General features: G+C 33.0%; 1 protein-coding gene across 3 annotated transcripts in view; it reads left to right on the forward strand.

The window, feature by feature from the left end:
• Window positions 1–23,593, forward strand: part of LOC126971434 (endoplasmic reticulum junction formation protein lunapark-A) — a 52,241-nt gene extending 28,648 nt beyond the window's left edge. The window contains exons 7-10 of one of the 3 annotated variants that reach the window (XR_007730898.1): window positions 102–248; window positions 3,722–3,805; window positions 4,115–6,092; window positions 20,917–23,593. Coding sequence is in view for 1 of the 3 variants with exons in the window: in XM_050817754.1 (XP_050673711.1) it covers window positions 102–248; window positions 3,722–3,805; window positions 4,115–4,194 (311 nt within the window). In the remaining 2 variants the exon portion in view is untranslated. Of the gene's footprint in view, window positions 1–101; window positions 249–3,721; window positions 3,806–4,114; window positions 8,779–13,508; window positions 16,187–20,916 lie in introns of those variants that run through there. The other 2 variants (XR_007730897.1, XM_050817754.1) reach the window with 2 other exon arrangements.
• The last annotated feature ends 746 nt before the right edge of the window (window positions 23,594–24,339 follow it).

Raw genomic sequence — 24,339 nt, forward strand, 5'->3', positions numbered from 1 at the left:
TGTGACTCGTTTAAGTACTTTTCCTTATTCCTCATAGTTTCAGAATTGGCCATCCTCGCTCACTTTAAAATTCATCTTGTATAAAGTTTTATAAATTACAGGCATGGCGATGATAGAGGAGTTCGAATTCGTTTCGTACAAGTGCGCGTACTGCGGACGATTCAACCCGGCGAGGAAACAAAGGCCCACAGCGCCGGCCCTATCTCCTCTCAAGGCCCTCACGCTGAATAACAATGGGACTGCGTTCGGTAAGCTAACAGAAGGTGACGGTGCAACCGTTACTTTCCTCACTCAGCACTTTACGCGACAAACGCGGTATTACCGATTTCACGACGAAAGCTTACACACATCAACAAATATGATCATCCTTTTAATAAAAAACATATACGTAATTTCTGTACGACATCTTCCGTTTGACTTTCGTATTGTAGTGACAGCTCGTCATAGTCAAATTGGTCCTTCGAGCCGGATATATCTATACTAATATTATAAAGCTGCAGTGTTTGTTTGTTTGTTTGAACGCGCTAATCTCTGGTACTACTGGTCCGATTTGAATGATTCTTTTAGTGTTGGGTAGTCCATTTATCGAGGAAGGCTATAGGCTTTTTTTTCAAAATTAGGGGTCCGTAATAAAATTGCTATTTTGTAACACAAGGTGTAAAATCGAAAACCTATTTTTGCGTGCGCTGCAAAAACTATTGACAATAATAAAACAAATAAATGGACATGGATATCACCTATTGGGCTCTATAAGAATGAAATCGACTACATTATGTCAAACAATAAAAAGTTTTTAAAGATGTATCCATTATAAAAAATTTAAACTTTAACACAGACCATAGGATGATTCGGACAACGTTGTCAGGAACACGTATCAAGAAAACTAGACCATTTATCAATAAATATACAGCTTTTCGAATCACAGGAAACACGGAACTACTGCTTAACAACCTTCAGACATCACTAGATAAAGAGGAACATGATAACAAAGAATCGACATCTATACAAGAAAAATACAATAAATTAATTAACAATATAAAAACTATCACAAGCAGAACAAAGACAAGAAACAAAAACGAAGCATAACCTAAAGTTAAAAAATTACTACAGGAACGGAAGGTACTTTTACAAAAAAAGAAAAATAAAGATATAATACAGAAATTAGCAAACAGATTAGTGAACAACTTAGGAAAGAAAGAAAAACTAAACATTTAAATACGATGAAAGTTTATATAGAAAAAACAGGTGAAATTAAAAAGGCACTAAAGGAAATTAACCACAAAAAAGACTGGATACCAAATATTAAAAACAAAGACGGTAAAACTAGCAGCAATAGACACGATATATTAAAAATTGCTACCAAATATTATAAAAATTTATACAAAAGTGATAAAATTCGAAAAAGTACAAAAGAATGCATTGCGCTGACGGACGAAGAGCAAATACCTGAAATATTAAAGGATGAAACTATAAAAGCTATTAGGACACAAAAGTTCGATAAGGCACCAGGACCAGATCTCGTTACAAATGAACTACTAAAAACCACATTACCAGTGATCGCTCCCAAACTAACAGATATATTTAACGAGATTCTCAGAACGGAAATGATTCCAGAGGAGTGGACCAAATCGACTATAATACTACTACATAAAAAAGGAGACAAGACAAATATATTAAATTATAGACCAATCAGCCTAATGTCCAATGTTTACAAAGTGTTTTCCAAAATAATATTATCTAGAATAGCCAATACCCTTGACGAAAATCAGCCTAAGGAGCAAGCTGGATTTCGTAGAAATTTTTCAACTATAGACCACATCCACACCCTTCGACAAATACTACAAAAATTTAAAGAATTTAAGAAAACCTACTTTATCGGATTTGTTGATTTTAACAAAGCATTCGATACCTTAGAACATGAATTTATCTGGGATGCATTACATTTTCAAGGAATACAAACAAAATACATTCGAATCCTGAAAAACGTTTACAAAAAGAGTACTGCACAAATAAAGTTTGAATCTACAGGTGAAGAGTTTGACATTGAAAGAGGTGTTCGCCAGGGAGACCCTATCTCACCTAAACTGTTTTCAGCCGTCCTAGAAATGGTATTCAGGAATCTGAATTGGTCAAAGAAAGGACTAAATATAAATGGCGAAAATCTGAATCATCTACGTTTTGCTGATGACTTAATCGTATTTTCTGATAGCCCAGAAACTTTAAATGGAATGTAACAGGAGTTAGCGGATGAGAGTATTAGGGCAGGCCTTTCAATGAATTTAACAAAAAAATAATAATGACAAATTCTGCACAAACAGTGCAAATAACAGTTAATAACGAGCAAATAGAATACGTTCAGGAATATATATACTTAGGGCAGTTAATATCTAATGCAGAATGTATGCAAAAAGAAATAGAAAGAAGAATAGTTAATACGTGGAAACGATACTGGTCACTTAATTCAGTTATGAAGAATAAAGAAATGCCTATGAAAGACAAAAGGAAAGTATTTAATACGTGCATACTACCATGCTTATTGTACGGTTGTCAGACATGGGCATTGACAGAGCAACTAGCCAACAAAATTAAAATTTGTCAGAATGGAATAGAAAGAAGCACAATAGGAGTAAAAAGAAAGGATAGTGTGAAATTAAAAGCAATTAAAAATAAGACAAATTTTAAGAATGCATACAAAACATTCAAACAATTAAAATGGAAATGGACAGGTCATATGATAAGAGAAAAGACAGAGAAATGGGCAAGATTAATAACTGAATGGCAACCACTAGATAGCAAAAGAAATAGAGGTAGACAGCCTATGAGATGGGAAGATGACATCAAAAAAATAGCGGGGCAACTATGGACTCGTATAGCAAAAGATAGGACAGAATGGAAATCTTTGGAGGAGGCCTATGTCGCTAACAAGCTGTACCACAGTAAAGACCGTTTGCCGATAGCATTTAGAGGCACTTTTTTACTATTTTAGTACCTAGTTTGTAAAATTTGTACAGTAATAAAGGCTTTTTTATTTATTTTATTTTTTATTAGCCATAAATGGAACTTTAGGTCTGTTTTTTATCACATTATTGTAAACTTAATTTGTATAAGGCTGTATGATTTGTAAATAATCAATGATTATTTTCAACACACTTGCTCGTAAAGTGAGCCTTATAACATCGTTGTTAGGGCCGTCAACCGATATATTACACTCACGTGCATGATAATATTACACACTAGTGCATAATGGAATTTTCCCTACAAAGTTAAATTGGTACCTAACTGCAAATTATATGAGAGTAAAGAGAGAATTTTTAATTTAACCGTAATAAGTATGAGTTGTTATTATTAATGGTTTTATATTAAGGATTGGTCTCTGCTGCGCTCCAACTTTATTTTATAATGTGTATTGGCTTTTTGTAAAGATGCTTGAGTGCGTGGAATCTTTCAAATTTTGTAGGTTATATACGCCTCGTGTTATGATATTACATTGAAATTAATAAAATACAAAATACTTACTGATGATATGTGATCCCAGTGTTAGCAAAAATTAACAGAACATGTGGCACGTAAACGTGACATATTCGAACAATAGTTCGAGACTGGCTCGAGTACGCCCACTTGGGCGTAGCATTATTACTTGCCACACTTTGCGACTACGCCTATCGTATCTGGACCGCAGCGGACACTGATCCGTAATCTAATTTACTGGTGTTATTTTCAGGAAGTGACGAATCTTCTGTAGCTAGTTCTGGTAGCGACACTGAAGATGAAAAGAACGTGGAAACGAATCTCATTAAAGTGCCCGGTGAGTGTTTTGTGCAGAATAAAGGCTGAATTAACTACACACCTTGCGTAAAGACCACAGAGTGCTCATAGAGAATTAATAGTTTGTAAACCTTCGTTTGATAGGACTGCGCGTTAGTAGCGCTCTCTGGGTTTCCACGGAAGACCAGCGTTGTGGATTCTTTTGAAACCACAACTATGCTGAGTTGGGGCCCATTGGCGTCATTAGATCATAATAAGAATAGTATAACTATAAGAACTATTATCAGAATGTATAATGACGTCAATAAACATTTCTTCTTTCTTTCAATAATATAACCTTAACTTACAGGTCCCGATAACGAATCAGATCGGCCCCCCTCTCCAACAGAAGTGGAACCGAAATCTGAAATAGAGAAGAAACAAGACTGATCCGTGTGTTTGTCACAACGAGGTTACGTTGTTCGATTCGATTCATTTCAAACTCGATTAATCGATATGTTTACGTTATGATGCTCGTGTAATTAGTCTAATTATTTATTCTATAGAAAATAATAAATATCAGTCGATATACAGGATGTAATCTTTAAGTATATTGCTTTCGATATCAGTTTAAAGTTTTTTGATATCTGTAATAGTTACGGAATAATCGCCTGGTCACTCTTAACGATAACATCCTGTATATACGGGCACTCGTAATGTGATGTGGAAATGTAGCATTTTTGGCAGGAATCAATAAAAAACATCGCTACTTAGAAGTATTGCGATTGGTGTTTCTCAGAATCGAATAATCGATATCACGATGTATCGATAGTTGTGATTATGAGTCTGCTAGTGATGTTAAAATCGATGCATGTTTTAATCGTTTAGAAAGACGATTTTTTTAATGAATCGTAGATTTTAATTTGATCGAGATAGGATTGCATAAATTTTAAGATGTAGAAAATGAACAAAGTTGTTCCTGCATTAATTAGGCTATCGATAGAAAGAGACAAAACTATGCGGCAAAGACATAGTAATATTATGAAGAGATCTGATTTCGAACCTTGACAAAAAAACAAAATATATACAGGTATTTTTAACATGGATTAAATACAATGAAAATATATAACCAATATGGTCTGTGAATGGTATAGGGTATATACTTGATTTGTTCCAGCAAATACCATACTCTCACCACACGCTGCAAAATAGGATATCATCCCCACCATCTGGCGTTCGTCTACAGTGCGTGTTGCTGGAAGCTGTGTTAGATAGCTTCCAACAACACACAACCAAATTATGTTTATTTTTATGACAACAAGGGACGAGACGAGCAGGACGTTCAGCTGATGGTAATTGATACGCCCTGCAAATTACAACGCAGTGCCGCTCAGAATTCTCTAAAAACCCAAAATTTCTGAGCGTAACTACAATTGCGGTCGTCATCATAAGCTCTTACGTCTCATTTGCCCAGTAATTTCATTAGCTACAGCGCCCTTCAGACCGAAACACAATATTACTTACGCATTACTGCTTCATGGCAGAAAAAGGCGCCGTTGTGGTACCCATAATCTAGCCGACATCCTGTGCAAAGGAGCCTCCCTGGTAAATTCTGGTAAATTCCCTTAGTCGCCTCTTACTTGAAGCCTGGGACTTCTCTATTTTATTTATGCCTCGGGTAAGCACAGGGCAATAATGAATGAGGTTCCATGTTCAATATTTCCAGGTCGTGACGACAAAACCATACTCATATCCACCTAAAAAACCAGCAGTGCTCCTGTGATTCCTCTATCCCATTTAAAAGAACCAGAGAAAAGTAATATGCCGCTATTTCGTCGCTTTTTATCGAGTAGTCTATTTTTAATGCGGGCTGATCTTTTTTTTAACATTCGAATATTTGTTCATCAAATTGAATGAAGCGATTCCTTAATCGATTTTAATGATTGTTTTCCTAATTTTGGGCGGTTAGTAAATTTTTATAAATTTTTTAATACGTTTGATATATTGAATTGAATATTCGGGTAAAGTAAATTGCGTAATTATAAATATTGATTATTGCTTTTCACAAATCGTGCCTTTTATAATGAAAGGCTCAATAATATTGTGATAACCAGGGATTATGGTCGAGATAAATGTACAAAAGCCATTTGTTTCGAAAATAGAACAAAATGGCGTTAGGGTGGATTCACACATAGCGTTCGCGAAGCGTGTTGAAACCGCGTAGAATCACATTAGAAATATTATTTATTTATTGCTATTAAGGCCTTGGAATCTTTCTAGTTTTATAGTTAGTGTGTTAGTTTAGTTGAAAGGTTGAAGCAAAAGTCGAAATATGAACCCTAAAGTGAGTAAAGTTAATAAAAAGGCACATAATTGATAATTCCGTGTGTTCCTGAGCTTTTCCCAATCTCTCGTGAGCAGGCTTGTTACTTATAGTATTTTCAATCAAAAGATTTAATGACGATTCTTCGAATGTCAAAATATGTTAAAGCATTGCTTTGTTTTAAACGCGAAGGGATCACGCGCAGCATGCAAAGCAATTTTAGCTTTGTTTTTAAACTTTAAATGCGGGGCTGGTAAGGGGAATATAATCAGTATTGTCTGTTTTGTATGGATAGGGGAGTATCTAACTTTACAAGGCGTCCCACGACTATGCACACATGCACATGTAGGCTGTAAAATATTGTACATGTATCACATTACTCAAAGAAGACTTAAAATAATTGCTTAATTGAACCAGAAATTGAACATGATAATGTCAATTGTCTAAATCCTTACGGAAATGTCGGCTTATCATTTTTGTGAACAAAATTTTACGTCATATGTTCAAATTCATGGTATTCCTTTTATTTCTGATGCTATGTTATGTAGCAAAAAATAGGCCGTTTGATGAAGCCTTTCGATCGGTATGATAAAGCTACAGGGTATTGTTTTTGATTGTGTAGCGGGTTCGATTCCCAGTTCAATCAGGCAATTATTTAAAAATTCTGAGTGTAGTTAAAATCATTTTTTAAATTAAAATAAAGTATTTCAGTAAAATGTTACATCTCCAATATTTAAGGTACTTCTCCTCCATATGGCGTAGTCGTGGGACGCCCTGTATATAAAATGTTTAATAATATGATATGATGAAGAAATATTTCATTACTACAGCTACAACTGAGGTTTATAGTATTAAAATCTTAATACATGACAGTGACATCTTGCTGCGAAAATAAACGTCACACTAGCTGTCCATGTATTTGTGAACGCGAGTTTTTGTATGGCGTATTAACGCAGCATTAGCTAGTAGAAAATTTATCGAGTTTCATTCACGATACCCTTTATTATTTAAGTATGCTTTCCATAATGTTATTTATTGTAATTTATAATTCTAGCATCATTTTTTAACAGAATAAAAATTGAAATATATTATTTGCGCTGATGTAAACGAGTTAGTCATTCGTTCCCTTACCTATCAACTTGTATGGTCCCGTTTCCAATTTCTATTTTATAGTATGTTTTACCATGTGTCTGACCATTTGGAATAACATAAGGCTGTATACTTTTAAGTCGAATGTAATTCTGTAGACTATTAAAAATTAACGTCTTTAACATATGCGTCTCGACTCTCGACACAAACCGTCCGTGTAGTTTTTTTTTTAATTTTATTATAAAAGCGCATTAGCTAACCCTGTGGCGTTTTTTAATCCTGACATGTGTATCCAGCCTTATGTACTATTTCGTTGTAAATTTAATAATTAAAAAAAAATATAATTATCTATTAGGAATAAAATCATGTAACTATACTCAAAATAATCTCTAGTCAGATGTAATAAATTGCATTTTGTATAATTTTTGTTGAAACTTCCCTACATTCCTTATTGCTGACTTAAGATTTTATTGCGTCTTTTTTCTCGTTACCATGCATATAATATACGTTATAGTGTGCGTCAAATAACAAAACCAACACGGCTAATGTTCGGAAACTATATTAAATATTACAAAAAGTCTGAAAAGAGTATATATATTTTAAATTAAATTCAAAATTCGCACTAAAATGCAAATACTTTCCCATGACTGTTTATGTTAGTCGAAGTCAAGTAACAGCGTCGTAATTTATCTAAAAAAATGAAGGTAGTGTGGTAATTTATTAAAAAAAAACGAAGATGGTATGTCAAATTTAGGTTTATAATTTTGACACCTCAATAGAGAAATTACATTTAGTAGAATACGTGTGTTGTCTGTTAAAACCTTATATTGGCTAAATTATGATGGACTTCCCACGAAGTTCACAAAAAAAAGACGGAATAGATTAGAAACTTAAAGATAGTCCGGGGTTGTTTGTTACGCGTAGCACATCACTAAGTGGGCGGTACCCATCAATGAAGTACAACATTATATATAATGAAAATTTTTACCTAAAAAAATACGAAATATCATAGGCGTGAGCTGTCAAAATTATCAATTTGATGGACTTTTACATAAATATTCATGCTAATAATAGCTTTTATAATAATTGCCACATTGTAATTCCACTGCTAAAAGATTAAAGAGAGAACAAAATATATTTATTACTTAACAATAGATGCTTTGACGTAATGATAAAATATGATATTGGGATCGGCAGGGATCTTGAGCGGTGTACGAATCTAATGAATAATTCCCTAAAAGCTGGAGCCGATTTCGATTATTCTTGGTTGGGTTCAACGAGTGACGGTTTATACAAAAAGGATGTGTGGCCATTGTTCTTAGTTTAAAGACATGACAAAGCCTTACACGATAGTCTCTAATCTTTTTCGCTTTCAATGACGCCTCTCAAGATCCGTATCGATAGAAACTAATCCAAAAAGAAATATAATATTTGTGACATTTTAAATTGAACAACAACACATTGTATAAATATATTAATAATGACATAATAGTGGAGGAACTGACAAGTAGCCGTGAAACCTATTGCCCACTAACAATCTTAAAAAGCTTTTGTTTTGTAAAAATTGATTATTAGTTGTTGATATTCTTCATAAATCAGTTAAATAAAAATAATTATGTATGTTTTTTCGTTTTATTTTCATTATAAGAGACTGCTCAAACTTTAGTAACGTTAAACTGATTTGAGTTCAAGCTTAGCACAATCTTTGATTTGGGATTTATCTTGGTATTGTTATGAGTATGGCACGTCACTAGTGTTGTGGTACATCACTAGAGCCTCTTTCAAAATGGCGTCATTACCACCGATAGTCGAAAGTATATCAAAAGCATAATTCAAGACTTATTATTATATTATTAATGTTATTATTATTTATATAAATAATACACCGATAACCCCAGGTTTTGATCTGACAGTACCATTAGTATCGACAGTCCAATGCAAATGTAAAATGCCGCATTACGTTCTCGATTATTCACAAACTATGACAATAGAAATTGGGCATTTATGTTATAATAACAAGAACGATATAACATTGCAACCATAATTTCATGAAAAACAAAGAATTCCGCTTAGTTTCATTCCGTTCTTCTCAGGTCTGAGGCATACTTTTTCGAATTGGTGGTAGTTTTTGAATTTTGATAAGTGATATCATATTTTATTATGACTAAAAATAAAATAAAAAATATTTGAATTTTATTACTTAGCTAGTTCACTCAGCTGTATATAGTGACATTATTTCAAATACCTTCATAAAATAGTATCAAACTAATTTTATTTTCAGTATTTCAGATAATTAAGGGATCGTTAACATTCTGTGATATCCACAGTTCCAGATAGTTCAAGTACAACTGGCATCACCGATTCTTGTATTATACGAGTATTTTAAAAGTCGAAAAACAGTTCTGATGACGCAGAGAATTTAAACAATTTGTTATTCTTTAAAAATGTTTACATTTACAAGAGCGACATCTCGAGTCATTTTCCTGATATGCAAATATTGGGGTTGAGCTGGTTATCAACTGTAAAGTAGATCCTATAGATGAAGCCACAACCTGAGAAGATTTTATGACGATACTTCACTCGATCGGTTAGCTTAGTTGGCAGAGCACTGGCACGGAACGCCGGAGGTCGTGGGTTCGAGTCCCGCATCGTTCATAAAATTTTGTTTTCAAATTTTATTTGTAGACATACTTATATTAAAGCTTCTTTGACGAAGAAGGATTAGTAGATTATATAGAGGATAATGATGGTGCTTGTCTGATTCTGCGCAGGCCACCTAAAATTCTATGTAATCTATTAAGTAGGCTAACCAATTTTGTAAATAAGACTTAAAAGATGGGCTGGGAGTTTCTTATCAGTTCTTCTCCCCATGTAAAAGCCCCTTTACGAACTGATGTACCTTCAGGACGTTTACCAAGTATTGTTGCATATGTCATGTTATTGTCACTCCCTATGTAATTAAATATATTTTAATAAATAAAAATTATCTTTGCAATATTTTAGTGTGGTGTCTTTGCATGATAGCCTGTACTATAATGCCACGATGATACAGACAGATGCAGTAAAGATGTAGATTGCAACTTCTTGTATTACGTTGGGTCAATCAATAGTGTCTAGGATTTGTAACACATTGTTTTTATTTAAGTGACTTCTGCAGTTTACTTAATACTTAAATATACTTTAATTAAACGGCGCGACTAGTATACTTTAGCTATTTCCATAGTATTATGTCCTATGGTATATTGCTATGGGACAACGCTGCCGATATTAATACAATATTTGTGCTGCAGAAGAGGGCTATTCGCGCTATTTATAACCTAGGTCCTAAAGAATCATTGAGAGCAAAATTCAAAGAAATTAACATCTTGACTGTTGCTTCTCAATATATTCTTGATAATGTAATGTATGTTCATAGGCACATAAGTGAATTTGCCAGAAACTGTCATAACCATAATGTTAACACCAGGAACAGACATAAACTTATGATGCCTACTACTCGGCTAAGTCGAGTTAGTAAGTCTTTTGTGGGGCGATGTATATGCTTATACAACAAGATCCCAGAAAATGTTCAAAACAAAAGTATAACGTTATTCACAAGAATTGTTAAAAAAGTTTGTGTGGTAAAGGTTACTATAACTTAAATGACTTTCTTAATGATACCACAGATTGGGAATGGAGTGACCGCCCTCAGGCTATGAAATAATAAGTTAAATTGTACAATATTACTTTGCAAAAATATTTATTCGATGAAAAAAAAAGCCCGCTGAGTTTGTTGCGCCCATGAATGCCTCAGACCTGAGAAGATCAGGTCTGAGGCATTCATTTTGTAATGGGTGGTAGTTTTTTGACTTTCAATAAATGATGTCACATCCTATTTTGAATAAAAATATTTGAATTTGAATTTAAATGGAACTGATGAGCAGCTCCATGACGTTTACTAAGTGTTGTTGCTTTATGTTGTAATTGTCACTTCCTATAAATATATTTCTATTCTAAATTCTCGAAGATTCCGTGATGGTATGTTTTCGTACGTAAAGTAAGGAGTGAAACACTGTAGAAGTTATCACGGGCCGGATAATTAAAATTCGCATTCGCCCATCGTGAGCTTATTTTTTGTTCCAGAGGTATAATACCGCATACTCCATCAGCTAGCTTTTGATCGCGGTGATTTTTTGTTATTATAAAGTGTAAATTAAAAACACAACACAGCAATGATAATAAATTGCTTATTTTATTGCGAACCAAACTCGTATACATCAGATTATCTATTTTCGTTTAATCGTTGTGTTTTTCTGCAGCAAAGATTTGTAGGAGTTATACTGAAGAGGCGGTTTTTTCTATCTCTTGCATAAACTGGTCCGGGCTCAACACAGATGCCTTGTCGTATACATGGTGACCAAAATAAGGCAACAAGGGCAATGAAAATATATCCGTAAACCATTTTGGCATTGTTATTTTAGATTTAACTACGAATTTACACTCTTCATCAATCTAATTAGGTAAATTATATTTGACAAATACATTGTCAAATTCGATTGAGTCCTAGAGAAAGTACAGAGACGTACAGAGAAAGAAATAAATTGTTGGAAGCTATGATCGAAATACTTTATTTTATCTCGGAAACTCTGACAATATAACTTCATCTTTTGAGCAATGTTTTACTTATTATTAGGTATGGGAGTAGTACCATAGACTGACGTAGGTATAATCAACCTGACAGCCTAATATTGTATGACCAATTTTGATATCTTAATGTGTGCGTTATTTAGTGGTTTAATAATAAACATACTAAAGAGCTAATGCTGAACGTGGTTGACTGTTGAGCTCGCTAACGTACCATGTCGCATGGCGAATCTGGTATGTTCCAACAGCGATAAGTTGTAAATCAGCTATGCTTAATTCAGAATTACTATGAAATATTGTGTTCCGCATGTTAAGGTTATTATTGCCTTTAACAATCTGCCACAATTTGTTGTCTTCAAACAGTTTCAAATTCAAAAACACTTTATTCATACAGGTCACGGAAATGACACTTATGAATGTCAAAAATTTTTTTTTCCTATTGAATTTACCGCTACTTTGTAAAGGGTTGAGCTAATGAGAAGAAGTAGCAAGAAACTCATTGCCACTCTTTTATGTCAAGATTTACATTTTAATTGTTTTACAAATCATTTCAATTACAATATATGCAAAGTGACGCAGCAAAAATACTCAAATGTCAAAAACGGAAAGGCTTACATGAGTAAGTCAAAAAAAAGTAAATTAATAATTATAAACACAAGAGTTATTGAGTATAGTAGATGCATCAATCCACACATACCGTAAATAAATAGAGGTATTATGTGAGCATTTAATAAAATAAAATATATAATAACTTTAAAGTGCCGCTCAGAATTCTCTAAAAACCCAAAATTTCTGAGCGTAACTACAATTGCGCTCGTCATCATAAGCTCTTACGTCTCATTTGCCCAGTAATTTCATTAGCTACAGCGCCCTTCAGACCGAAACACAATATTACTTACGCATTACTGCTTCATGGCAGAAAAAGGCGCCGTTGTGGTACCCATAATCTAGCCGACATCCTGTGCAAAGGAGCCTCCCTGGTAAATTCTGGTAAATTCCCTTAGTCGCCTCTTACTTGAAGCCTGGGACTTCTCTATTTTATTTATGCCTCGGGTAAGCACAGGGCAATAATGAATGAGGTTCCATGTTCAATATTTCCAGGTCGTGACGACAAAACCATACTCATATCCACCTAAAAAACCAGCAGTGCTCCTGTGATTCCTCTATCCCATTTAAAAGAACCAGAGAAAAGTAATATGCCGCTATTTCGTCGCTTTTTATCGAGTAGTCTATTTTTAATGCGGGCTGATCTTTTTTTTAACATTCGAATATTTGTTCATCAAATTGAATGAAGCGATTCCTTAATCGATTTTAATGATTGTTTTCCTAATTTTGGGCGGTTAGTAAATTTTTATAAATTTTTTAATACGTTTGATATATTGAATTGAATATTCGGGTAAAGTAAATTGCGTAATTATAAATATTGATTATTGCTTTTCACAAATCGTGCCTTTTATAATGAAAGGCTCAATAATATTGTGATAACCAGGGATTATGGTCGAGATAAATGTACAAAAGCCATTTGTTTCGAAAATAGAACAAAATGGCGTTAGGATGGATTCACACATAGCGTTCGCGAAGCGTGTTGAAACCGCGTAGAATCACATTAGAAATATTATTTATTTATTGCTATTAAGGCCTTGGAATCTTTCTAGTTTTATAGTTAGTGTGTTAGTTTAGTTGAAAGGTTGAAGCAAAAGTCGAAATATGAACCCTAAAGTGAGTAAAGTTAATAAAAAGGCACATAATTGATAATTCCGTGTGTTCCTGAGCTTTTCCCAATCTCTCGTGAGCAGGCTTGTTACTTATAGTATTTTCAATCAAAAGATTTAATGACGATTCTTCGAATGTCAAAATATGTTAAAGCATTGCTTTGTTTTAAACGCGAAGGGATCACGCGCAGCATGCAAAGCAATTTTAGCTTTGTTTTTAAACTTTAAATGCGGGGCTGGTAAGGGGAATATAATCAGTATTGTCTGTTTTGTATGGATAGGGGAGTATCTAACTTTACAAGGCGTCCCACGACTATGCACACATGCACATGTAGGCTGTAAAATATTGTACATGTATCACATTACTCAAAGAAGACTTAAAATAATTGCTTAATTGAACCAGAAATTGAACATGATAATGTCAATTGTCTAAATCCTTACGGAAATGTCGGCTTATCATTTTTGTGAACAAAATTTTACGTCATATGTTCAAATTCATGGTATTCCTTTTATTTCTGATGCTATGTTATGTAGCAAAAAATAGGCCGTTTGATGAAGCCTTTCGATCGGTATGATAAAGCTACAGGGTATTGTTTTTGATTGTGTAGCGGGTTCGATTCCCAGTTCAATCAGGCAATTATTTAAAAATTCTGAGTGTAGTTAAAATCATTTTTTAAATTAAAATAAAGTATTTCAGTAAAATGTTACATCTCCAATATTTAAGGTACTTCTCCTCCATATGGCGTAGTCGTGGGACGCCCTGTATATAAAATGTTTAATAATATGATATGATGAAGAAATATTTCATTACTACAGCTACAACTGAGGTTTATAGTATTAAAATCTTAATACATGACAGTGACATCTTGCTGCGAAAATAAACGTCACACTAGCTGTCCATGTATTTGTGAACGCGAGTTTTTGTATGGCGTATTAACGCAGCATTAGCTAGTAGAAAATTTATCGAGTTTCATTCACGATACCCTTTATTATTTAAGTATGCTTTCCATAATGTTATTTATTGTAATTTATAATTCTAGCATCATTTTTTAACAGAATAAAAATTGAAATATATTATTTGCGCTGATGTAAACGAGTTAGTCATTCGTTCCCTTACCTATCAACTTGTATGGTCCCGTTTCCAATTTCTATTTTATAGTATGTTTTACCATGTGTCTGACCATTTGGAATAACATAAGGCTGTATACTTTTAAGTCGAATGTAATTCTGTAGACTATTAAAAATTAACGTCTTTAACATATGCGTCTCGACTCTCGACACAAACCGTCCGTGTAGTTTTTTTTTTAATTTTATTATAAAAGCGCATTAGCTAACCCTGTGGCGTTTTTTAATCCTGACATGTGTATCCAGCCTTATGTACTATTTCGTTGTAAATTTAATAATTAAAAAAAATATAATTATCTATTAGGAATAAAATCATGTAACTATACTCAAAATAATCTCTAGTCAGATGTAATAAATTGCATTTTGTATAATTTTTGTTGAAACTTCCCTACATTCCTTATTGCTGACTTAAGATTTTATTGCGTCTTTTTTCTCGTTACCATGCATATAATATACGTTATAGTGTGCGTCAAATAACAAAACCAACACGGCTAATGTTCGGAAACTATATTAAATATGACAAAAAGTCTGAAAAGAGTATATATATTTTAAATTAAATTCAAAATTCGCACTAAAATGCAAATACTTTCCCATGACTGTTTATGTTAGTCGAAGTCAAGTAACAGCGTCGTAATTTATCTAAAAAAATGAAGGTAGTGTGGTAATTTATTAAAAAAAAACGAAGATGGTATGTCAAATTTAGGTTTATAATTTTGACACCTCAATAGAGAAATTACATTTAGTAGAATACGTGTGTTGTCTGTTAAAACCTTATATTGGCTAAATTATGATGGACTTCCCACGAAGTTCACAATAAAAGACGGAATAGATTAGAAACTTAAAGATAGTCCGGGGTTGTTTGTTACGCGTAGCACATCACTAAGTGGGCGGTACCCATCAATGAAGTACAACATTATATATAATGAAAATTTTTACCTAAAAAAATACGAAATATCATAGGCGTGAGCTGTCAAAATTATCAATTTGATGGACTTTTACATAAATATTCATGCTAATAATAGCTTTTATAATAATTGCCACATTGTAATTCCACTGCTAAAAGATTAAAGAGAGAACAAAATATATTTATTACTTAACAATAGATGCTTTGACGTAATGATAAAATATGATATTGGGATCGGCAGGGATCTTGAGCGGTGTACGAATCTAATGAATAATTCCCTAAAAGCTGGAGCCGATTTCGATTATTCTTGGTTGGGTTCAACGAGTGACGGTTTATACAAAAAGGATGTGTGGCCATTGTTCTTAGTTTAAAGACATGACAAAGCCTTACACGATAGTCTCTAATCTTTTTCGCTTTCAATGACGCCTCTCAAGATCCGTATCGATAGAAACTAATCCAAAAAGAAATATAATATTTGTGACATTTTAAATTGAACAACAACACATTGTATAAATATATTAATAATGACATAATAGTGGAGGAACTGACAAGTAGCCGTGAAACCTATTGCCCACTAACAATCTTAAAAAGCTTTTGTTTTGTAAAAATTGATTATTAGTTGTTGATATTCTTCATAAATCAGTTAAATAAAAATAATTATGTATGTTTTTTCGTTTTATTTTCATTATAAGAGACTGCTCAAACTTTAGTAACGTTAAACTGATTTGAGTTCAAGCTTAGCACAATCTTTGATTTGGGATTTATCTTGGTATTGTTATGAGTATGGCACGTCACTAGTGTTGTGGTACATCACTAGAGCCTCTTTCAAAATGGCGTCATTACCACCGATAGTCGAAAGTATATCAAAAGCATAATTCAAGACTTATTATTATATTATTAATGTTATTATTATTTATATAAATAATACACCGATAACCCCAGGTTTTGATCTGACAGTACCATTAGTATCGACAGTCCAATGCAAATGTAAAATGCCGCATTACGTTCTCGATTATTCACAAACTATGACAATAGAAATTGGGCATTTATGTTATAATAACAAGAACGATATAACATTGCAACCATATTTTCATGAAAAAAAAAGAATTCCGCTTAGTTTCATTCCGTTCTTCTCAGGTCTGAGGCATACTTTTTCGAATTGGTGGTAGTTTTTGAATTTTGATAAGTGATATCATATTTTATTATGACTAAAAATAAAATAAAAAATATTTGAATTTTATTACTTAGCTAGTTCACTCAGCTGTATATAGTGACATTATTTCAAATACCTTCATAAAATAGTATCAAACTAATTTTATTTTCAGTATTTCAGATAATTAAGGGATCGTTAACATTCTGTGATATCCACAGTTCCAGATAGTTCAAGTACAACTGGCATCACCGATTCTTGTATTATACGAGTATTTTAAAAGTCGAAAAACAGTTCTGATGACGCAGAGAATTTAAACAATTTGTTATTCTTTAAAAATGTTTACATTTACAAGAGCGACATCTCGAGTCAATTTCCTGATATGCAAATATTGGGGTTGAGCTGGTTATCAACTGTAAAGTAGATCCTATAGATGAAGCCACAACCTGAGAAGATTTTATGACGATACGTCACTCGATCGGTTAGCTTAGTTGGCAGAGCACTGGCACGGAACGCCGGAGGTCGTGGGTTCGAGTCCCGCATCGTTCATAAAATTTTGTTTTCAAATTTTATTTGTAGACATACTTATATTAAAGCTTCTTTGACGAAGAAGGATTAGTAGATTATATAGAGGATAATGATGGTGCTTGTCTGATTCTGCGCAGGCCACCTAAAATTCTATGTAATCTATTAAGTAGGCTAACCAATTTTGTAAATAAGACTTAAAAGATGGGCTGGGAGTTTCTTATCAGTTCTTCTCCCCATGTAAAAGCCCCTTTACGAACTGATGTACCTTCAGGACGTTTACCAAGTATTGTTGCATATGTCATGTTATTGTCACTCCCTATGTAATTAAATATATTTTAATAAATAAAAATTATCTTTGCAATATTTTAGTGTGGTGTCTTTGCATGATAGCCTGTACTATAATGCCACGATGATACAGACAGATGCAGTAAAGATGTAGATTGCAACTTCTTGTATTACGTTGGGTCAATCAATAGTGTCTAGGATTTGTAACACATTGTTTTTATTTAAGTGACTTCTGCAGTTTACTTAATACTTAAATATACTTTAATTAAACGGCGCGACTAGTATACTTTAGCTATTTCCATAGTATTATGTCCTATGGTATATTGCTATGGGACAACGCTGCCGATATTAATACAATATTTGTGCTGCAGAAGAGGGCTATTCGCGCTATTTATAACCTAGGTCCTAAAGAATCATTGAGAGCAAAATTCAAAGAAATTAACATCTTGACTGTTGCTTCTCAATATATTCTTGATAATGTAATGTATGTTCATAGGCACATAAGTGAATTTGCCAGAAACTGTCATAACCATAATGTTAACACCAGGAACAGACATAAACTTATGATGCCTACTACTCGGCTAAGTCGAGTTAGTAAGTCTTTTGTGGGGCGATGTATATGCTTATACAACAAGATCCCAGAAAATGTTCAAAACAAAAGTATAACGTTATTCACAAGAATTGTTAAAAAAGTTTGTGTGGTAAAGGTTACTATAACTTAAATGACTTTCTTAATGATACCACAGATTGGGAATGGAGTGACCGCCCTCAGGCTATGAAATAATAAGTTAAATTGTACAATATTACTTTGCAAAAATATTTATTCGATGGAAAAAAAAGCCCGCTGAGTTTGTTGCGCCCATGAATGCCTCAGACCTGAGAAGATCAGGTCTGAGGCATTCATTTTGTAATGGGTGGTAGTTTTTTGACTTTCAATAAATGATGTCACATCCTATTTTGAATAAAAATATTTGAATTTGAATTTAAATGGAACTGATGAGCAGCTCCATGACGTTTACTAAGTGTTGTTGCTTTATGTTGTAATTGTCACTTCCTATAAATATATTTCTATTCTAAATTCTCGAAGATTCCGTGATGGTATGTTTTCGTACGTAAAGTAAGGAGTGAAACACTGTAGAAGTTATCACGGGCCGGATAATTAAAATTCGCATTCGCCCATCGTGAGCTTATTTTTTGTTCCAGAGGTATAATACCGCATACTCCATCAGCTAGCTTTTGATCGCGGTGATTTTTTGTTATTATAAAGTGTAAATTAAAAACACAACACAGCAATGATAATAAATTGCTTATTTTATTGCGAACCAAACTCGTATACATCAGATTATCTATTTTCGTTTAATCGTTGTGTTTTTCTGCAGCAAAGATTTGTAGGAGTTATACTGAAGAGGCGGTTTTTTCTATCTCTTGCATAAACTGGTCCGGGCTCAACACAGATGCCTTGTCGTATACATGGTGACCAAAATAAGGCAACAAGGGCAATGAAAATATATCCGTAAACCATTTTGGCATTGTTATTTTAGATTTAACTACGAATTTACACTCTTCATCAATCTAATTAGGTAAATTATATTTGACAAATACATTGTCAAATTCGATTGAGTCCTAGAGAAAGTACAGAGACGTACAGAGAAAGAAATAAATTGTTGGAAGCTATGATCGAAATACTTTATTTTATCTCGGAAACTCTGACAATATAACTTCATCTTTTGAGCAATGTTTTACTTATTATTAGGTATGGGAGTAGTACCATAGACTGACGTAGGTATAATCAACCTGACAGCCTAATATTGTATGACCAATTTTGATATCTTAATGTGTGCGTTATTTAGTGGTTTAATAATAAACATACTAAAGAGCTAATGCTGAACGTGGTTGACTGTTGAGCTCGCTAACGTACCATGTCGCATGGCGAATCTGGTATGTTCCAACAGCGATAAGTTGTAAATCAGCTATGCTTAATTCAGAATTACTATGAAATATTGTGTTCCGCATGTTAAGGTTATTATTGCCTTTAACAATCTGCCACAATTTGTTGTCTTCAAACAGTTTCAAATTCAAAAACACTTTATTCATACAGGTCACGGAAATGACACTTATGAATGTCAAAAATTTTTTTTTCCTATTGAATTTACCGCTACTTTGTAAAGGGTTGAGCTAATGAGAAGAAGTAGCAAGAAACTCATTGCCACTCTTTTATGTCAAGATTTACATTTTAATTGTTTTACAAATCATTTCAATTACAATATATGCAAAGTGACGCAGCAAAAATACTCAAATGTCAAAAACGGAAAGGCTTACATGAGTAAGTCAAAAAAAAGTAAATTAATAATTATAAACACAAGAGTTATTGAGTATAGTAGATGCATCAATCCACACATACCGTAAATAAATAGAGGTATTATGTGAGCATTTAATAAAATAAAATATATAATAACTTTAAAGTGCCGCTCAGAATTCTCTAAAAACCCAAAATTTCTGAGCGTAACTACAATTGCGCTCGTCATCATAAGCTCTTACGTCTCATTTGCCCAGTAATTTCATTAGCTACAGCGCCCTTCAGACCGAAACACAATATTACTTACGCATTACTGCTTCATGGCAGAAAAAGGCGCCGTTGTGGTACCCATAATCTAGCCGACATCCTGTGCAAAGGAGCCTCCCTGGTAAATTCTGGTAAATTCCCTTAGTCGCCTCTTACTTGAAGCCTGGGACTTCTCTATTTTATTTATGCCTCGGGTAAGCACAGGGCAATAATGAATGAGGTTCCATGTTCAATATTTCCAGGTCGTGACGACAAAACCATACTCATATCCACCTAAAAAACCAGCAGTGCTCCTGTGATTCCTCTATCCCATTTAAAAGAACCAGAGAAAAGTAATATGCCGCTATTTCGTCGCTTTTTATCGAGTAGTCTATTTTTAATGCGGGCTGATCTTTTTTTTAACATTCGAATATTTGTTCATCAAATTGAATGAAGCGATTCCTTAATCGATTTTAATGATTGTTTTCCTAATTTTGGGCGGTTAGTAAATTTTTATAAATTTTTTAATACGTTTGATATATTGAATTGAATATTCGGGTAAAGTAAATTGCGTAATTATAAATATTGATTATTGCTTTTCACAAATCGTGCCTTTTATAATGAAAGGCTCAATAATATTGTGATAACCAGGGATTATGGTCGAGATAAATGTACAAAAGCCATTTGTTTCGAAAATAGAACAAAATGGCGTTAGGGTGGATTCACACATAGCGTTCGCGAAGCGTGTTGAAACCGCGTAGAATCACATTAGAAATATTATTTATTTATTGCTATTAAGGCCTTGGAATCTTTCTAGTTTTATAGTTAGTGTGTTAGTTTAGTTGAAAGGTTGAAGCAAAAGTCGAAATATGAACCCTAAAGTGAGTAAAGTTAATAAAAAGGCACATAATTGATAATTCCGTGTGTTCCTGAGCTTTTCCCAATCTCTCGTGAGCAGGCTTGTTACTTATAGTATTTTCAATCAAAAGATTTAATGACGATTCTTCGAATGTCAAAATATGTTAAAGCATTGCTTTGTTTTAAACGCGAAGGGATCACGCGCAGCATGCAAAGCAATTTTAGCTTTGTTTTTAAACTTTAAATGCGGGGCTGGTAAGGGGAATATAATCAGTATTGTCTGTTTTGTATGGATAGGGGAGTATCTAACTTTACAAGGCGTCCCACGACTATGCACACATGCACATGTAGGCTGTAAAATATTGTACATGTATCACATTACTCAAAGAAGACTTAAAATAATTGCTTAATTGAACCAGAAATTGAACATGATAATGTCAATTGTCTAAATCCTTACGGAAATGTCGGCTTATCATTTTTGTGAACAAAATTTTACGTCATATGTTCAAATTCATGGTATTCCTTTTATTTCTGATGCTATGTTATGTAGCAAAAAATAGGCCGTTTGATGAAGCCTTTCGATCGGTATGATAAAGCTACAGGGTATTGTTTTTGATTGTGTAGCGGGTTCGATTCCCAGTTCAATCAGGCAATTATTTAAAAATTCTGAGTGTAGTTAAAATCATTTTTTAAATTAAAATAAAGTATTTCAGTAAAATGTTACATCTCCAATATTTAAGGTACTTCTCCTCCATATGGCGTAGTCGTGGGACGCCCTGTATATAAAATGTTTAATAATATGATATGATGAAGAAATATTTCATTACTACAGCTACAACTGAGGTTTATAGTATTAAAATCTTAATACATGACAGTGACATCTTGCTGCGAAAATAAACGTCACACTAGCTGTCCATGTATTTGTGAACGCGAGTTTTTGTATGGCGTATTAACGCAGCATTAGCTAGTAGAAAATTTATCGAGTTTCATTCACGATACCCTTTATTATTTAAGTATGCTTTCCATAATGTTATTTATTGTAATTTATAATTCTAGCATCATTTTTTAACAGAATAAAAATTGAAATATATTATTTGCGCTGATGTAAACGAGTTAGTCATTCGTTCCCTTACCTATCAACTTGTATGGTCCCGTTTCCAATTTCTATTTTATAGTATGTTTTACCATGTGTCTGACCATTTGGAATAACATAAGGCTGTATACTTTTAAGTCGAATGTAATTCTGTAGACTATTAAAAATTAACGTCTTTAACATATGCGTCTCGACTCTCGACACAAACCGTCCGTGTAGTTTTTTTTTTAATTTTATTATAAAAGCGCATTAGCTAACCCTGTGGCGTTTTTTAATCCTGACATGTGTATCCAGCCTTATGTACTATTTCGTTGTAAATTTAATAATTAAAAAAAATATAATTATCTATTAGGAATAAAATCATGTAACTATACTCAAAATAATCTCTAGTCAGATGTAATAAATTGCATTTTGTATAATTTTTGTTGAAACTTCCCTACATTCCTTATTGCTGACTTAAGATTTTATTGCGTCTTTTTTCTCGTTACCATGCATATAATATACGTTATAGTGTGCGTCAAATAACAAAACCAACACGGCTAATGTTCGGAAACTATATTAAATATTACAAAAAGTCTGAAAAGAGTATATATATTTTAAATTAAATTCAAAATTCGCACTAAAATGCAAATACTTTCCCATGACTGTTTATGTTAGTCGAAGTCAAGTAACAGCGTCGTAATTTATCTAAAAAAATGAAGGTAGTGTGGTAATTTATTAAAAAAAAACGAAGATGGTATGTCAAATTTAGGTTTATAATTTTGACACCTCAATAGAGAAATTACATTTAGTAGAATACGTGTGTTGTCTGTTAAAACCTTATATTGGCTAAATTATGATGGACTTCCCACGAAGTTCACAATAAAAGACGGAATAGATTAGAAACTTAAAGATAGTCCGGGGTTGTTTGTTACGCGTAGCACATCACTAAGTGGGCGGTACCCATCAATGAAGTACAACATTATATATAATGAAAATTTTTACCTAAAAAAATACGAAATATCATAGGCGTGAGCTGTCAAAATTATCAATTTGATGGACTTTTACATAAATATTCATGCTAATAATAGCTTTTATAATAATTGCCACATTGTAATTCCACTGCTAAAAGATTAAAGAGAGAACAAAATATATTTATTACTTAACAATAGATGCTTTGACGTAATGATAAAATATGATATTGGGATCGGCAGGGATCTTGAGCGGTGTACGAATCTAATGAATAATTCCCTAAAAGCTGGAGCCGATTTCGATTATTCTTGGTTGGGTTCAACGAGTGACGGTTTATACAAAAAGGATGTGTGGCCATTGTTCTTAGTTTAAAGACATGACAAAGCCTTACACGATAGTCTCTAATCTTTTTCGCTTTCAATGACGCCTCTCAAGATCCGTATCGATAGAAACTAATCCAAAAAGAAATATAATATTTGTGACATTTTAAATTGAACAACAACACATTGTATAAATATATTAATAATGACATAATAGTGGAGGAACTGACAAGTAGCCGTGAAACCTATTGCCCACTAACAATCTTAAAAAGCTTTTGTTTTGTAAAAATTGATTATTGGTTGTTGATATTCTTCATAAATCAGTTAAATAAAAATAATTATGTATTTTTTTTCGTTTTATTTTCATTATAAGAGACTGCTCAAACTTTAGTAACGTTAAACTGATTTGAGTTCAAGCTTAGCACAATCTTTGATTTGGGATTTATCTTGGTATTGTTATGAGTATGGCACGTCACTAGTGTTGTGGTACATCACTAGAGCCTCTTTCAAAATGGCGTCATTACCACCGATAGTCGAAAGTATATCAAAAGCATAATTCAAGACTTATTATTATATTATTAATGTTATTATTATTTATATAAATAATACACCGATAACCCCAGGTTTTGATCTGACAGTACCATTAGTATCGACAGTCCAATGCAAATGTAAAATGCCGCATTACGTTCTCGATTATTCACAAACTATGACAATAGAAATTGGGCATTTATGTTATAATAACAAGAACGATATAACATTGCAACCATATTTTCATGAAAAAAAAAGAATTCCGCTTAGTTTCATTCCGTTCTTCTCAGGTCTGAGGCATACTTTTTCGAATTGGTGGTAGTTTTTGAATTTTGATAAGTGATATCATATTTTATTATGACTAAAAATAAAATAAAAAATATTTGAATTTTATTACTTAGCTAGTTCACTCAGCTGTATATAGTGACATTATTTCAAATACCTTCATAAAATAGTATCAAACTAATTTTATTTTCAGTATTTCAGATAATTAAGGGATCGTTAACATTCTGTGATATCCACAGTTCCAGATAGTTCAAGTACAACTGGCATCACCGATTCTTG

The sequence above is a fragment of the Leptidea sinapis genome, chromosome 23 (assembly GCF_905404315.1).
Source record: "Leptidea sinapis chromosome 23, ilLepSina1.1, whole genome shotgun sequence".
In the NCBI taxonomy this organism is placed as follows: Eukaryota; Metazoa; Arthropoda; class Insecta; order Lepidoptera; family Pieridae; genus Leptidea; species Leptidea sinapis.